General features: G+C 44.0%; 2 protein-coding genes across 2 annotated transcripts; one reads left to right on the top strand and one right to left on the bottom strand.

Moving 5' to 3' along the window:
• On the bottom strand, nt 1-2,770 carry LOC102716478 (pectinesterase-like). The gene is made up of 2 exons (XM_040521202.1): nt 1,783-2,770; nt 1-852 (listed from the first exon to the last, which is right to left on the bottom strand). Exons 1-2 carry the CDS (start codon nt 2,717-2,719, stop codon nt 113-115), a joined length of 1,677 nt encoding a protein of 558 aa, XP_040377136.1. The 5' UTR covers nt 2,720-2,770; the 3' UTR covers nt 1-112.
• Nucleotides 2,771-12,491: 9,721 nt separating this feature from the next.
• LOC102716193 (BURP domain-containing protein 4-like) lies at nt 12,492-16,117 on the top strand. The gene is given in 6 exon segments (XM_040520430.1): nt 12,492-12,670; nt 14,573-14,673; nt 15,172-15,282; nt 15,378-15,474; nt 15,476-15,782; nt 15,785-16,117. Coding segments are annotated over 6 exon segments (1,128 nt in total).
• The last annotated feature ends 1,428 nt before the right edge of the window (nt 16,118-17,545 follow it).

Here is a 17,545-nt window from a genome sequence, read left to right as displayed (position 1 = left end):
ATCGAATCGCGCCATCCAGCCATTACGAATATACAATAAATCAATGTAATACGATTATTTAAGTACGTACGTGCATGGAATTAATTCTACATTCCAGATATGGTACGTGATGCTACAGCGAGAGGCCGGAGAGGAAGGAGACGCCGGTGGCCGGCAGCCAGGACGCGCCGGAGATGAACCGCGCCACCGTGAACCGCTCCGCCTCGGCGGAGTCGTTGATGACGCGGTGGCCGGGCCACGCCACGCGCCCGGCGACCCCGGCCCCAGGCCCGTAGTTCATGTACTCGCCGTAGTAGAGCGTGTCGAGCGCGAACGTGGCGTTCCACGCCAGCCACCCCTCCGGCGGGATGTGCCCGGCGATGTACGACATCATCACCACCACCCTCGAGTAGAGCTTCCACGGCCGCCCCAGGTACGTCGGCGCCAGCGCCTCGGCCGGCGCCACGGCCGGCGCCGGTGATGCGGGCGGCGGCGGCGGCGGCGCGAGGTCGGGGGCGGGCACGACGCGGCAGGCGTGGATGACGATGCCGGTGCTCTGGCCGGGGTCGCGGCGGTTCTGGGCGGTGACGGTGTTCTTCTGGCCCGGGAGCGGCGCGCGGGCCCAGAGGTTGCAGCGCTGGAGCACGGCGGCGGCGTTGCCGAAGACGAAGTCGACGGTGCCGTAGACGTCGCAGTCGCGGTAGAACTGGCGGTTGGAGTGCGCGTAGAGCGTGTCCTGGTAGCCGACGACGTTGCACCGGTAGACGGCGGCGCGGTCGGCGCTCACCCGCAGCGCCACCGCCTGGTGCTTCGCCGGCCCCGCCCAGTTCTCCACCGTCATGTCCCTCATCATGAACCCTCTCCCCGACGCCGCTGCCCACACACACACGCATAGAATTTTAATTAGCTCAAAAGCAAAAAAATTAAACTGCTTCTTGGTAGTACGAAATTTGCAGCAAATCTCTGTCAAATTTGAGCGTCGTTTAATGAACGGGACCAAATTAAGAAAATGCAGCAGCTCGCGATCGCGACGTGCCATGTCGCGCCATACCCCGCTGCAGCCTATCCAATTTATGAGTCTTTTCTGGTTCAGTTTTTAAGTCCCCCACCCACTACGCCATGTCCCCACTCCATTTCTACCGTTTCGTTTCAGCAAATTTACCACCTTTTCTGCGATTGTCTAGTCATCAGTTGCCATGTATACAGCAGTTATTGGTAAGTAATTGTCGTCGTCTTCGTGGTAACTTTATAAGTAACTTTTAAGATTTTAGATACAATGTTTAGCTATTCGTCTTATTTAAAAAAATTATAATTAATACTTTTATTTTTATTAGATGATAAAACACAAACAATACTTTATGTCTAACTAATTTTTTTAAAATTTTTTAAATTTTTTTTAAATAAGACGAATAGTCAAACGCTCGACACAAAAATAAAAAAAATGGTTTTTTATGGACAGAGGAAGCGCGGTAGGACGGTAGGAGAGTCTAAATGGAGAAGCAGAAGAGATAAGATTTACCAATTTGATAGAACTGATGTATGAGATGTTTTCTGTTGTTGGTGTTGTATCATCTTCCGTAGCATTGAATTTTGTTGTTTTTTCGTGTAATCAAATGTCTACCGTATCTCTCTCATCTTTCTCAAATAATTACCATTGGATAACTTGGTCTATCTACCATTGGAGTATATGCAAAAATCAGTACACATACTAATTACTAAAGATAATCAGGGTAGTTTCTTGAGTCGAAACACTAGTTTGCAAAAATGTTCGACGAAATGACGATGCAGGGGATAATATCGTACCGAAGGTGGCGGTGTGGAACGTGGTGTAGTTGTCGGCGACGCTGCGGCCGCCGGACACCACGGTGACCCCCTTGCCGTCGCCGACGAAAACCAGGTTCGTCTTCTTCCTCCCCACCTTCACGTTCTCGTCGTACCGCCCGGCCTTCACGTGTATCACCGTCCGCCGCTCGCTGCGCTCCGGCGCTGCCTTCACCGCGTCCGATATCGTCCTGTGCGTCCCCGTGCCGTCCTTCGCCACCACCAGGTCGGCGTTCTCGACCAATGGCTCGGCGGGGCCCAGCAGGAGCCTCCGGTCCCTCGCCGTAAGCCACCTTGGGAAGAAGCTTCTCTTCCTCTGTTTCTTGCTCTTGCCTTTGCCGTTGGCGCCGTTCCAGACGGGGACGCCGCCGAGGCCGTCCTTGCTGTTGGCGCTCAAGGTCGCCGACGCGGCCTCCGCGTACATTGCGAGGCAGTCGCTGACCATGGCGCGGGCGGCGGCGAGGTGCGGCGTGGCGACCGCGTCGGCGGCGATGCCGGCCTCCTCGAGGCTGTCGGCGCAGGTGTCGTGGTTGGTGAGCGCGGCGGAGAGCCACGTGAGCGCGTCGTCGTGAGCGGCGCCCGGCTCCCCGGCGCCGGCCAGGAGGTCGAGGGAGTCCTCCAGCAGCTCCGCGCAGTCGTCGTGCGCCGTGGCGGCGAGCGGCGACGTGTAGCCCGCCGAGAGCGGCGTCACCCCGGAGGCCGGCGCGACGGCGGCGCCCGTGAGGGCATCGAGGGCCTTCCCCACGTGCACCGCCGTCGCGTTGAGCGCAATGCGTAGCCGGTGGTGGCGCTCTACCGCCTCGGCCACCAGCGCTGAAGCCGGGAACGCCGCCGCGTGCGCGCGGCCGCGGCAGCCGGAGAGCGGCAGCAAGAAACAGAGGAGGAAAGCAAGGCGGAGGCGAGCAGTGGGGTGGCCCATGCCGAGCTACTATACCTACCTACTTCTCGTAATCTGGAAGCCAACGAGGTGGTACGCTACTGCTGCTTCCAGCGATGGATGCTGCTCCGGTCGGGGCGGCGGCGCGCGCGGCCCATTTATAGGACGCGGGGGGCGGGTGGGTGGCGAGAGTGATGGGACGCGCGGCGCGCGGCGCGGGCGAGCTGGAAACTCTTGGATCCCCGCGGAAAGGCGAGGCAGGCTACGCGCTATTCCGATGGTTTGCCGTCGCCTCGCCGGAGAACGGTGGGTCGTGTCCGCTTGGTTTGCTCGCCCGCGATGTATCCACGGGCGCGGCACGAGAGGAGAGCGGCGCGCGGGCGGGCTTGGCTGGCTGGCACACACAGCGCATGCAGCAGCACACATGCCACGCGCTGCTTGTTTTGGCCCGACCAGCTGCCCGGCGCCCACCGCGCGCGCGCTAGCGGTACTGTGGCGCGCGGTCCGGTCGTCTCGCCATGCGACGAGAGTACAAATCCTGGTGTGTGTGCACCTGTGCACGGTACACCGCTGTTACGCTCAACTCACCACGTGCAATTGTGATGTGTCGAGTGAACCGACGCGTGGGTTAGGTCATGTTTGTTTCCACGATTATTGCAATATAGATTACCGAGCTAAATTTTCTGTAACTTGGACTATTTATAACTGATCTAGATAGTGAATAATAAGGACTGTACTCCTGGAGAGGGGGACTCGGCCTGGACTTGGAGGCCGGCTGGGTCGTGGCCTCGGGCTGGCCCAGCGGGGAGGAGGGAGAGAAAGGAAAGGGGAAGCAGGCCGGCGCCAGCGGGAAAATGGGCCTGAGATGGCCCATTCCAAGGAGGGGGGTGTGGGGTGGGGGGAGGAAAAGGAAAGAGGGAGTTTTAATTCCTTTTTCCGATTTTTAATTACGGCTTAACCCTTTCTGGTAAAGTGATATTTTACTTAAAATCTTGTTAGTACATTTCGATGTCTGTGGAATATCCTAAATTATTCTGGCCAGCCGCTTCCATTTATGTAGATACTTTGAATTAGGGATTTGCTCCTGATTAAATTAAACGAATTATTTGTAACAAATTATTTTGGTTAATTGGGCTAAATAAGAACTTTGGGATGTGACAATCTAGGACAACCGTCATGGTGTGCTGATAAGTAGCTCCCAGTATTTTGTAATCCCAAAGGCAAGAAATTATAACAATATATGCCTTTGGGTGTTCGGAACACAGTTAAGTCCTCATCTTCCGAGGCTAGTTTTATTTGGTTATAACCTGAAAAGTCATCCATGAAAAAAAATATTTCATGCCCCATGGTGGCGTCAATAAGAATCACAGATAAAGAGATAGGAAAAAAACATCCTTTGGACATGCTTTATTTAGATCTCTAAAATCCACACATACATGTATTTGGCCATTTTTCTTTTTCATCGAAACAATATTAGAGACCCATTTAGGCTATTTTTGTTCCCTAATAAATCCAGTGTCTATCAGTTTATCAACTTCAATTTTGTAGGAACCTTCTTTGTGGTTGCTTGACCAGTGGGATGTCTTTTTGCACAGCTAGCCCATGTATTACGACTTCAGAACTTAACCCTGGCATCTCCTCAAATGACCAAGCAAAGACGTCTTTATTTGTCGAAAGAAATTTATGGTATTCCTTCTTACTCTCCTCAGATAAACGTTTACTTATAAAATCGGGTGAGGATCCTCAGGTGTCCCGATATCAATTTTCTCTAACTCATTGACGGTTGGTTGATTCCCATCATCCATTTGTGGTGATGCCACCGTCGTGCCAATAAGCATGGACGAGGTCATGCAAACCTCATATCCTAGTCCATATTTCTTATCTTTTAGTTCTTTTCCTTCATGCAACGCTTTGAGATGTGTTTGAGACAGTATTTTCACAAATGGTGCAAGCTGCCCCTGGCCGTCGCATAATGATGAGCTAGCAAGGGTGTCATATCCCATTTTTGCATCATGTATAAAACTTTAGCATCATATAAAGAAATTGGCAAACAATTACCTTTCATTTGTTAGTGTGATATGTGCAACGATTTTGTTTTAATTTCTACTTGTATTTGCAGTAGACTCCCTTAGTTTATTCTGAGCTTCTTTTATTTAGTGTTGTATCAAAGGAGATAGGGGTATTGGAAATTCGATACCTTAATCAGAGGATGGCTTCTTTATTATACGGAATATTGGGTCACCATCCTTTCTCTGGTATTTTATTCAAATGAGATATTACATCATATTTGACCGACACATTGGGAGGCAGGTCAGCCACTTCATCTGAAGCTACATCCTTGCTTCTAGGATTTTTAGGAGCAGGTGGACGTACATCAAGAAGTTGATGGGCCGATCTAAGCTGAACTTGATCAACTTCCAATGATTCATTGTTTGGGAAGTACAATGGTTCACCATCTTCTTCAAAGATTTCGATTGTGTGGATATCGAAGTCTTCTTGTAAGTCGTCATCACACCTTGCATCTCTTTGATAGATTGCTGGCACAAAGAGTAGAGGCTCCACATTGACTATCAATCGCTAGAGCGTGCTTCGCCTTCTTCAATGTTGTCCTCGCTCTTGGGATCTTTGGTGAGTCGAGCAGGTGGGTCTTGTGGTGATGTGACCATGCCTACTATGGATACCACCATTGCTCACATCATTGATGAACAAGAAGATATCAAGATCAAGTCCTTCGAGTGCTGGAATCCGATTCGGCCACCTGATGCAGCGCTGAATTTAAACGGCCGCCAAATCTTCATACGAGCTACGTTTTGGGTCTATGAGTACTTGGTGGAAAGATCTTGGAGTCCTCTTTTCAATGGATCCAGCCCCATCATCAAAATCCATCCAAGTCGTCCACAAATGAAGAAATATGGTGCTGCGTCACCTGTCATGGGCCTTTGGGCTTGTAACTTTGTTTGGGACCCCGGCCCAAGAGGGGCCCAAGTGGAGTGCGCCCCAATCTGGTGGAGCACGACCCTAGGGCAGCCTTGGTCGTCCTCCCACCCATATAAATAGCTAGGTACCCCTTCAGGGTTTCTCGGATTTTGATAGATTAAAGTTTAGCCTTTGCTACTTGCTTGTACACGTGTGTGTTGGCGCAACCACTCGGATACTTGTTCTTCGGAACCCCAACTTATCATTTGTATTTAATTCCTATTGGTAATATTAGATTGCTTTTATCTTGTTTTTGCTTGTTTCTTCGATTTGCTTGCAGGAATAAGGTTGATTTGCACCGGCAAGATCAAAAACCCAAGGAGAGGTGTATCGATCGCTAAGGTGCAACACAACGTCTTATACGGTTGTAGTCGGATCGTTAACGTTTCTCTCAAATCGTAGTTATCCCAACTCACCAAAAGATCGGGCCACCCCCGTGCACATCAAGTGGAGTGTAACCATCTATTGTAAGCTTATGTTTTAAGCCGGTGCTGATATGTTTGTTGTTCTTCGCTATATTGTTCATAACCTGGGAAAATTATATGGGAAAACTCAGGCTTTGGCATCAACATTTGTTGTCTATTAAGACAGAGCCATATTTGAAGATGCACAACTCACCGGATTTCTCTCGATAGTGGAAATGTTGGCTGCCATCCTTTTGTGTTTCATGAAACTTTTTAGGAGGTCTGCATCAATCGTCCGTTCATCAACCAATTTCTGAATAATATTCTTCACCACAAAGCAATCCTTGAGTGTATGACACAAGATGCGATGACAGTGACATAAATTTGGCCCATTGACTTTGGACGGTACAATTTAACTAAACATGTAATTTCGGCAGTCATTCTATCATGGGCATTCTATCAAACACCTTGTGTGCAAAATAAACAAGAGATCATTTGGAAGAAGGTCACTGATCCTGATTATGTTGGGAGTTCATTGAACCAGTGTACCTGCACCGGCCCACCGCCCCTAGAGGTCGACGCAGGCTCGCAGCCCTGAGCCCGACACATTCCCTCTGTTGCTCGTAGCCGAAGCAGCTCATAACGCCAGGTCGCTACAAGCTCGGGGAGGCCTCCCTCTACTGCCCTTGGCCCAAAATTGGCGCCCTTGACCTCGACGGTGGCTGGATCTTGCCAAGGGGATGGCTAGAGTGGAGGACGAAGGCGTGAGGGAGCTAAAAGATGGGGAGGAGTGGATGAGACGGTGGTTGACGGCGTCCACAGAGTGGGAACAGAGGAGCGTCGCTGGATCGGGAGAAAGAGTTGATGCGAAAGTACAATATACCCTCCCACCAACAGAATGTAATCAGTAACTCCCTCTCGCGGGGGCATGGTACCACCCGGTACCAACCAATGTCAGTCGTTAGATATTGCTAGATCAACAGTTAGGATATGGTACTGACTCCCCCTGTTGGACAGAAAAAAATCTCTTTTTATTTAGAAAGTTCCATTTTAGGATTTTTTTAGTGTACGGTAGCCGTCCAATGCATGTCATTTAATGGTCTAGATGAGTTAATATTATGGCTTTTGGATTGTGTAGTAGTGTATTAGAAAGTTATTATTGAAAAAAAATTCTATGTCATTGTCGTATATAATTAGTTAAACGAAAGGTATTGTCAATACATCTGATAAATAGACGCATCAAGGAGAGTCAAGGGGCCTAGGGTGGCTTGGACTAGCTTGGCTCCGCCGCTGTCGCCGACCGGCCGGTACTGCCGAGGCCTAGTGTGGCTTCCAGATGGCTTCTTGAAGTGACGCCTACTCCATAGCATACAAGCATCCCTTGGAGACCATCTTCTGGTTGCTACGGCCGCGTTCGGAGGGAGCCCATGAGTTAACTTATGCGCGATACGAAAAACGTAGTAATAGATTAATATATAATTAATTAATTATTAATTATTAAAAATATAAAATATATTAATATTATTTTTTAAAACAACTTTCCTATAAAAAATTTTTATAAAAAATACATCGTTTAGTAGTTCGGGAAACGTGCGCGTGAAAAACGAGAGAGGCTTAGCTACCTAAGCTGTGCTGCCGAACGGGGTCTACGTCAGACAAGGGTTCATCATGCTGCTCATGCCGGTTCTTCCTCGAGCGGCTGAAGGACAGGGTCGTCCGGCAGTTGCACATGACCCAGCAGATCAACAAGACCACATGCTAATTGTTTCAAAATAGTTCAAACTTTTGTTCTAGTTATTTGGGATTTTACAATAGAATGTCTGTTATTTTACAAGACCACTTTGTTCAATTTGGGATTTTATAGAAGGGGATATTGCATAATTGACCATATTTTGAGAGTTAACTGTAGATTTGACATGTTTTTTTTCACGTTGCAGTTTTGACCCCGGTTTTAAAATTTGAAGCAACCGTCTGATCCTAATCTGTTAAGTGAGCGTAACGGTGTTAAATGAGACATAAATAGATGTTTTTACCCTTGCATATTTGACCATACTTTGTAAATGTTTATTGCACGTTTGGTCCAATTTTGTACACCCATCCCTTGTAACAAATAATTTAATTGTAATATTTGATTTATGTTTAATATTTGAGACATATTTGATTGATATTTGATTGAAGTTTGATTAAATTCACAAATTGTACTAACATTTGAATTAATTTAAAAATTTTTTTGACATGATTTTGAGCTGAATTTAGAACAAATTTTAGTACAATTTGTGAATTTAATCATCAAATATCAATCAAATTTGTCTCAAATATTAAACATAAATCAAATATTACAATTAAATTATTTGTTATAAGGGGTAGATGTACAAAATTGAGCCAAATATGCAATAAGTATTTACAAAGTAGGATCAAATATGCAAGGGTAAAAACGTCTATTTATGTCTCATTTAACACCGTTATGCTCACTTAACAACAGACTAGGGTCAGACGGCCGCTTTAAATTTAAAAACGGGGGTCAAAACTGTAAAGTGAAATAAGATCAAATCTACAGGCAGCTCTCTAAATATGATCAGTTATGCAATAGCCCCTTTATAGAATGAGACATCACAAGCAAATTTTAGATTAATTGATGTATCCATTGTATAGGCCACGGTGAAAAAAAATGAAGCTTCTGGTTTTTGTTCCAGTTGTACTATGAGCGTTTCATTATTCCAAACCGTTGTACATCCTTAGCAAAATTTAGATCGAGTATTTAAATTTATCACGTCAACAACACAAGTTTGTTCTTGGCTGAGGCAAATCTCGGAGGTGGATGGGAGGCGATGCCAGAGCTGGATGGATGAGACGGAGATTGTTGCAGAAAAACGAGCGGCAACGACGTACGTTTTTTTTTTTTTGCGTTTTCTCAAAACCCAGTGGCTGTTTGGATCCGGTGACTGTTTTAGTCCCTTGTCATATCGAATGTTTAGACGTTAATTAGGAGTATTAAATATAGACTGATAACAAAACTAATTGTATAAATAAAAACTATTTCATTAGACAAATTTTTTAAGCCTAATTAATCCACAATTAACAAATGTTTACTGTAGCATCGCATTCGTTAATCATGGACTAATTAGGCTCAATATATTCGTCTCGTGAAATAATCTAGAGTATGAGATGGGTTTTATTAATAGTCTATATTTAATATATCTAATTAGTGTCTAAAGATTCGATGTGACATGGACTTAAAAAAAGTCCTTAGGAAATAAATAGGCCCCAGTGTATCGACGACAACAGTGCTGAACATCTCTACTAGCAAACTCAACCCAATTAATTTAAATTAATAAATTGACCCTCCACCTTACTTAAGCAAATGATAAAAATATCCGTCAAAATTCACCTATTACACTACTGATTCTCAAGTAAAAAGTACCATAAAAGCGCCCAAGATCGAACTTCCTTAGGTCAGCAAAAAGGCCATAACTCTCCATGGCCAAGAAAGAATATTCTTTATTTTGACGTTAAGTAAGAGTTGGCCTCATGATGACCATGGTGCTTTAAACTAATTAATCTGAAGTCCGTTTAAACCCATTTAAATTACGATGGATTAATAATTTTTTCGAGAATCCGAAGCCAGGGAAGGAGCAGTGCCAGGGCTCGGCAGGCTTGGGCTTTGGGCCGATCTCACGCGAACTTGAGTTTTAGCCCAAGAACGGAAGACCTGCGGCTAAAAAAAAGAAAAATGACTCGAACGGGTTACCGATTTAACCGAAACTTCGAATGATTTCTATTCGGTGAATTATTAACTCCTAACTAAACCAACACGATTTCTTGTAATTAGATTTAGAAAGCGATTTATTGGCTTAGGGTAAACTTGGGATGTTACACCAATCAAATTTATATTTATATACTCATGCGGTTTGATTTTGCATATATTTTTTTCCAAAAAATGTAGATGATTAATCAACTTACAAAATTAATAGATGATGATAATTTATTGGTTAAGGATAGTAGCTCTATCATTTACTTGTGGGTTCTTTGCGGTAGCCAAAATTTGATTTTTGAACTTAATATTAGAGTTGATCTTAAGGTGTTTTTAATGTAGTTTATTTTTTCTAGCATCATCTTCTAAATTGCTAATAACATAAATAAAAATGTTTTAGTCATCAATTACTTTTTGCTGATTTGGTTCTTTCCTTTCTTTCATTTTCTTTATTTTAGTTTTAAATTTTGTATCAACGTTATTTATCAAAATTTAGAATTAAAACTAAGTTAATACTTGGTTTATCATGTTAGTGATCTGTATTGTGCGACTTCTAGAAAGGGTAAATGACTATACAATATGCATGTGTTACAAGTAAAATAAATATTTACTGTCAAGAGCCTATAGCGGCGAGTTGGTCTGGTGCCCTTAAAATTATAGAACCGGACCTGAGAGGGAACATCGTGGCAAGCCGAACGTTAACCAAGAGTGTGCCAGCTGTTTCACTGGTTCACAGTGGTTCGGATAAGCATATATATTTGGAGATGCAAGCCTGAAGTTAACTCCCCCTCACCCACGTACCCTCCCCATTTATACATTCTTGTTCCATTTGATCATTATTTAGGAAACTTAACAGCTTCTCTGCTCAGATTAGCCCATATCTCTCTCTCTATATATACATGTACTAGTACTGCTCAACCTGGACTTGCCTCATTATTGTACGTACAACTATGCAGGCAAGCTGCAGCGACAGGATTGGATCGAGTCTGCTTTGCCAAACTGATTTTGAATTTTACTGCTAGAAGAAATTAAGTTACCAGAGGATACATAAATTACTGATCGGACTTTGTGAAAGAGCAAGAGAGTTAAAACAAACAGGTGCTTGCAGGAAAAACACAATATGTTCTTTGCAACGGAGGAGAATACGAGTTATTCGACACAATATTAACGATCTACTACCTCTGTCTCTGTTTCATGTTATAAGTCTTTCTGGCCTTATCTAAATTTATCAATTGATAGATGTATATAATTTATATACATGTCTAGATTTATTAATATCCATATAAATTTAGACAACGCCAGAAAGACTTATATTATGAAACAGAGGGAGTAGAAGCAACCATGAAAAGAATGATCTATTGGACAACAAAATTAAGAAGACGCCTAGAATAGATAAAAAATAATTACCATACATACGAGTAGCTTACTATTTATTTTTTTTTCTTGCTGTCTTAACGTTGTTAAAAAATTATAAAATCTAAAATCATCGATCTTGGACTTTTCGATCCCTCCCGGCCCTAAACTGGTCGATCTTATCGCTGCCTGGTGCTAGCAGGCTGCTAGCCAGCTAGCTCCTGCCAAACAAATGAAGTGCTGGTAGAGCAGTAATATAAATGTACGTACGTCTAATCTGGGGCAGAGATGCTGTTAGTCTTTTTGCAAATGAAACGGAACAAATGGACTACTGCTCCAGTCGAGTTGTATTCTTGCTGTGAAATGTAGACATGGTAACATGCGCTAGTCTACTCCAGTTGTATTCTTGTTGAGAAATGTACTGCACGTGGTAACATGCATATGAATGAATGCATATACATGACCTGGCTGGCAGGATGGGGAGACTTTAGGAGGTGTTTGTTTATTCCAGATTTTGTTTAGTCCATGTCATTGGACAGAAGTATATATATTTTTTAAACTCTCTCGCCTCGCTCTACTCTCCCCTCTGCGTATTTTTTGGGAACTCTCTGATCTCCTCTGCATTTGGTCTGAGATCGACCGGCCGATCGAATTAACCAGCATTTGTTTGTCATATTATATCTCGTTTTTTCTTTATTTTTTAAACTATAATAATATACTTGATCCATTTCTTTACATTTGTTACCAAGAGATATTCATGTTTAAAATTTGATAATTCAACCTTTTTTGAAAAATACTTAAAATACAGCTATAGATAATCAAAATACATTACGTACTAACTATATATATAGTATGAAGCGTTTATTCATAATAATCTAATTATTTAGAAACTGTTAGCTGTCAAATTAGTGCGACTATATATATGTGTATATGTGACACACAGTAGGTAAATTGGTGACAACTGAAAATGAACTGATCAGGGAGTAATGAGGATTTGCACGGCGAGACGAGACGAGATGCAAGTGCATGCATGCAGCCGATCCATGGACGGACGGACCAGCCTTGTGCAACACGAGCGAAAGCATGCAGTACAACGTATCGGCTCGCTGCTCGCTCGATCGATCAGATGACAACACACACGTACGTGCGAAAGAACGGAAGGAATTGAAGCCTGTGCTATATATGTAGTATAAAATGTCAAGCAAGCAAGCAAGCAAAGCATATATCCTAGCCTACGAGCCAGCTCCTTCCAACCAATGGAGTAAGTGCGTAGTAGCTAGGTTAGCAGTTAGCTAGTCCGGCCGGCGGCGCGCCATGGTGGGCAAGGGCAATGCCGCTGCCCGCCGCGCGCCTCCGTGCGTCGTCGCCCCTCATCCTCGCTGTGATCCTACTCATCTCCAGTCTGTTGGGCAGCTGCTGCTGCCGCTCGCACGCCGCGGCCCCGCGCCGCCTCTTGGCCGGCTTCCGGCCGGCGACGACTGACGCCTCCGGCACCGGTCGCTGTAAGATGCATGCTGACTGGCTTACTTAATCATCTATAAACTTACTTTTTCCCTTAAACTAATTTTTACACCCCCCGTAACTCTGGTTGGTTTTGCATGACGTACAATACAAGACGGAGATGCCCACTTGGTTGATGCTGCTTACCCGGTCAAGTGGAGTCCACGTACTGATGATCATGCGCCTCCTAGATCAGCACACGCCATCTTTGCTCGTCATCAATCGAGTAAGTGTGTATATATATTAGTTACACAGTCGTTTTTCTGGTACTAGTGTGTGTGTCTATATATATATATATATAAATCTTCAATTTTCATATATATATATATATATATCTTCAATTTTCAATGATTAGTATTTAGTACATCACTTATATATACTGACTACCCCATCACTCTGTCATTACATGTATGACAAGATGGTAATAAGCAATTCACTAATGCCGCATACCCAGTGAAGAGTACACGTACCGTTCCGGGGTCCACACCACCACCACCAGTACCACCTGTCTTGGCTTCTCTGCTACCGAGTAATTATTCTCTACGCTTGCAGTATATTTGATGTCTATTATGTCTAACTAAAGCTATATATCCTAATTAATACTAATATATTGATCTTATAACTGAACTATATGTCATGCATAGAACACGATGATGATGTTGCTGCGTATCCAGTGAAGTGGAGTCCACGCCACTGCCCGTCTCTGCTCCCCCCAACACGCCGAGTAAGGGTATATATCCAATGGTCGTCTTTTGCTTCCAAAAACGAAAATTTTTCATTAAATAAATCTTTTTAGTAAGTAATTTTATTACCAAACCACCGGGCAAAATTTTTCTAAAACTGAACCTTTTGGCTACGCCAGTATGAGTGACGTGGCAAGACAACATTGCCACGCCGCCTAATCGGCATGACAATTGCCACGCCATTGTCGGTGACGTGGAAAGACAATGTTGCTAGCCACGCCACCGATAATAACGTGGCAAGCCGTTTCGCCACGCGAATGTTGGTGACGTGGCCGAAAGGTTTATAGGGTGAAAATATTTTCCCCGGAGGGTTATTAATAAAATTATTTATTAAAAAGGTTTAAAAAATAAAAAAATTGTCCAAAAACTACCCCCTCCGGTTACATAACATCATTTTCAACAAAGATAAGACCAAACATTTTTTTAGCTTTGACTATAATAATTTTATAACATTTACATAAGAAGTAAGCATGGAGACTATTATAAATTAATCTTAAACAATACTTCAATAAACTCATTTGTTTGTTAATAATTTTACATAATCATATACTATAATAGAAAACAATGATCAAAATTAATTATTTTTTAAAGACTGTACATCCTTGTCCAAAATAATGAGTACTATACACCGGAGGGAGTAGTAGGGTCACCTATTGGTCAATCGCACAAAAAAAAACTAAATTTATCTGGTCGATTTTGTGAAACATTAGATTGAAATCAAATGGTAACAAACAAAACCAGAAAAAAAATTTGGACAGCAAGCACAAATCTTGAAACATATGTACGAAAAATTGATTGACCGTTAATTTAAATTTTTTTGAGGGATTCATGACAAATAGCAAAGCTGCACCTGCACTGCATATCATTTTTGCTGCCATTTAAATTAAATAACCCGTAAACATCTCCATGACATATATAACAAGAAGACGATGGTGGCCAGTACACTGATGCTTCATACCCGGTGAAGTGGAAACCCGATGATGCGTCGACACCACCACCTGCCTTAGCTCCTCTTCTGCCGAGTAAGTATATATATATATTGAAGGGTTGCATTGCACTTCTATCCAGGATATTAAACGGTGGGGGTTTCTTTTAACCCCCCAATTACTAGTAACTAGTCAACAGATCAATTAAAATAAACCCGGTGATTCTGTTGTTACATGACAAGATGGCAATGCCGCCCTTCATTGATGCCCGCCTACCCGGTGAAATGGAGTCCACGTAGTGTTGCGCCTCCTAAAGCGCCAGGCATCTTTGCTCAACAATCGAGTAAGTAATAATAAGATAAGTCATGTTATGCTATATATTTTTAGTAGTACTAATTAGTAATTTGAATTAAATTGACCTGGTCACTGATGCCGCATATATATACATTAATTATATATATCTATACTACTTAAAAAATGGTAATGGTGGTGGCTGTCACCCACCAACTAAATTATACATTAAATTATATATTGTCTTACCAACTACTTTTTTATTTATATAAAATATTCTATATATTGGTTCTATTTTTTATCTCTAAAATACAAGATGCGAACAATACTAACATGCATATATGCATATAGTTCATATTTCTCTATAGCAAAGTATGGGTATTTGGCTAGTGTATATATATATTTGGCTAGTGCATATAATTCAGCCGAGTAAGTGTGTATATTGAAGTTCATTGTACGCTACAGACGGCAGTTTGTTTACCATCTACTATTGTAATACTAGTAATTAATTCAAATTACCCATATATATGTATGTATATGTCATCACAAGGCGGTGAAGATCAATTCGCCGATGCTGCATACCCGGTGAAGTGGAGCAAACGTAGTGATGCGCCTACTCCGCCGACTACCTTAGCTCTTGATCCTGACCTGGCTAATCCTGGTAATTAAGAATGTAGATTCTGTAGGAATTTTAGCTGAATTTGCAAGGATTAATAATCCCCTAGCTACTCATGGTAAGATTGAATTCATATGCAGCAGGCCAGAGCAGCGGCATACATGTCCGGCTCGGGATGCTCTTCTTGATGAGGAGTCTGTTTCCTGGCGCCGTCTTGCCGGAAGGCACAAAGTTGGCACGCGACAGCACCGCCACCGAGGTTCATCTCCAAGGCCGACGCCGACACCGTGCCGTTCGACTACCGCGACCTGGACACCATCCTTGGCATGTTCGGCATTCTTCCGGGCTCCGACAAGGCGTCGCAGGTCGCCGACACCCTCCGCACCTGCCGCAATCTCGACTCCGGCGAGGACCTCGAGCCACGCACCTGCGCCACCTCCCACGAAGCGGTGGTCGAATTCGCCGCCTCCGCGCTCGGCACTGCCGGCGGCGGCGCGCCGCGCGCCGCCACCACGATCGTGCACCACGTGGGCTCGGCGTCGGCGTCGGCGAGCCTCGCAGGTACGTCGTGGGGCCTGGCGGAGTCACCCAGATCGGCGGCCACGCGGCGGTGGTGCCCTGCCACCCGATGCCTTACCCGTACGAGGTGTTCTACTGCCACCGGCCCAGCGACGTGGTGGCGCTGAGGGTTGAGCTCGTCGCCATGGACGGAGACGACGACGACGCGCTGGCGATGGGCGCGACCGCCGTCGCCGTCTGCCACACGAACACGACTACCTGGGACGGGCGTTACTTCCACATGCTCGGTGCAAGTGCAAGGCGCGGCGAGCCAATATGCCACTACATGCCTAAGAGCTATGTTCTCTGGCTGGCAAACTGAATTATGTGATGTGCTAGGAATATTATTTCGCTAGCTAAGTGTGTATGCGACTATCTATATATTCAGCTGTTCATCATGCAACAGCTATGTTATCTGCTCTGCTCGACTCCTTGCGTACAAGATCTAGTTTTTAGTTGTAAGTGTGAACCTACTTTTGTTTGAATGTTGACTTTGGGAGCAGAGACCAGGTTTGAATCCATTTTCTATATTTTAAGATTAAAATTAGTACCTAATTCACCGGACGTCGTCATTTTCAAACAATCCGATAAAACTCAAACATAAACTGAGTAGGATACCTTGCAGGGGAAACCTAAAGGAAAATGAACCCAAATCAACTTGAATGGAATATTTTTAACAGAGGGACTGTTTAGAAAGGTATCCAAAAAGATGAAAAATAACAAGATTACGGGTACATATGACTTACAGGGTTGTATGGTTAGCTGACACCCCTATGAAATGAGTATTTTTTTCATCCTCAAGGAAATACCATCAAGTATCACTGTTTTGTTTTCTATGTAAAATTTAATATCTTTAGTATCTAAAATATCAAGAGGTACCAATTTTTATATAGAAAACAGTGGTATCTTTTAGTAACTTCTCAAAGATGATACATTGCTCTTATGAAATATTCCCTCCCATTTTTTTACATGACGTTGGCTAGTTCAATGTCGTATATTTAAATATGGAGGCAGTACACCAATTCATTGCATACTGTTATACTGTACTGAACAGGTAGCCATATGTACTGAACTAAAACATATCAAGATGTGCTACGCGAATCAGCTGATGGTCGTGCCTCCAATCCATGCAACACAGGACATGATTGACGACAGCAATGAACAGAATTGAACAAACATATCGAGTTCATCTTACAGCTGCATGTTAATTGTCCCACGTCACCCAAACTGAACACTAATATGGCCTCCAATGACTTGATATTAATTCTACTGTAACTAGAAAAGTGAAGGTTTTATCCAAACAGTGGAGGGCCAATTCAGCCATGGCGGAGAATCCTCTGCACAGTCAATCCATTGCAAGCAGTCGGGAAACGGCGGGGAGGCGAACGGGCGTTCAGTGGCGGACCCAGAATTTTTTTAAACATAGGGTTTAATTAGTTGAATTTATATAATTTTGTCTTTATCTTTTAGTTTTTAACGTTTTAAAATAAAATTTCAATGCATATTTAGGATCAAGAGTAGGGTTGTATCCCTATCTACCCTACTCCTGTCTCCGCCCTTGGCGGTTGAGAGGCAGTCGGCTAGGTGCTTGGCAGGGAGAGAGAGAGGCACGAGTGAGGAAGGAGATGGAGGGCGGCGGGCTGGGCTAGTCCGGAAGAGAGAGAATGAAAAGGGTTATCGTGACATTAGAAAGGAATAAGTTTACTTGAGATCCCTCAACTTATCGTTCAGTCTGTTTTTTGTCCTTGGA

Source organism: Oryza brachyantha, chromosome 2, assembly GCF_000231095.2.
Source record: "Oryza brachyantha chromosome 2, ObraRS2, whole genome shotgun sequence".
Taxonomy (NCBI): Eukaryota; Viridiplantae; Streptophyta; class Magnoliopsida; order Poales; family Poaceae; genus Oryza; species Oryza brachyantha.
The sequence above is the reverse complement of the archived record's forward strand: the minus strand, read 5'-3'. Positions and strand labels throughout refer to the sequence as shown.

Coding starts and splice junctions, on each gene's coding strand:
- LOC102716478 (XM_040521202.1), bottom strand. CDS start 2,719: ATGGGCCACCCCACTGCTCGCCTCCGCCTTGCTTTCCTCCTCTGTTTC. Junction 853..1,782: donor GTTCCACACCGCCACCTTCG/GTACGATATTAT, acceptor GTGTGTGGGCAG/CGGCGTCGGGGAGAGGGTTC.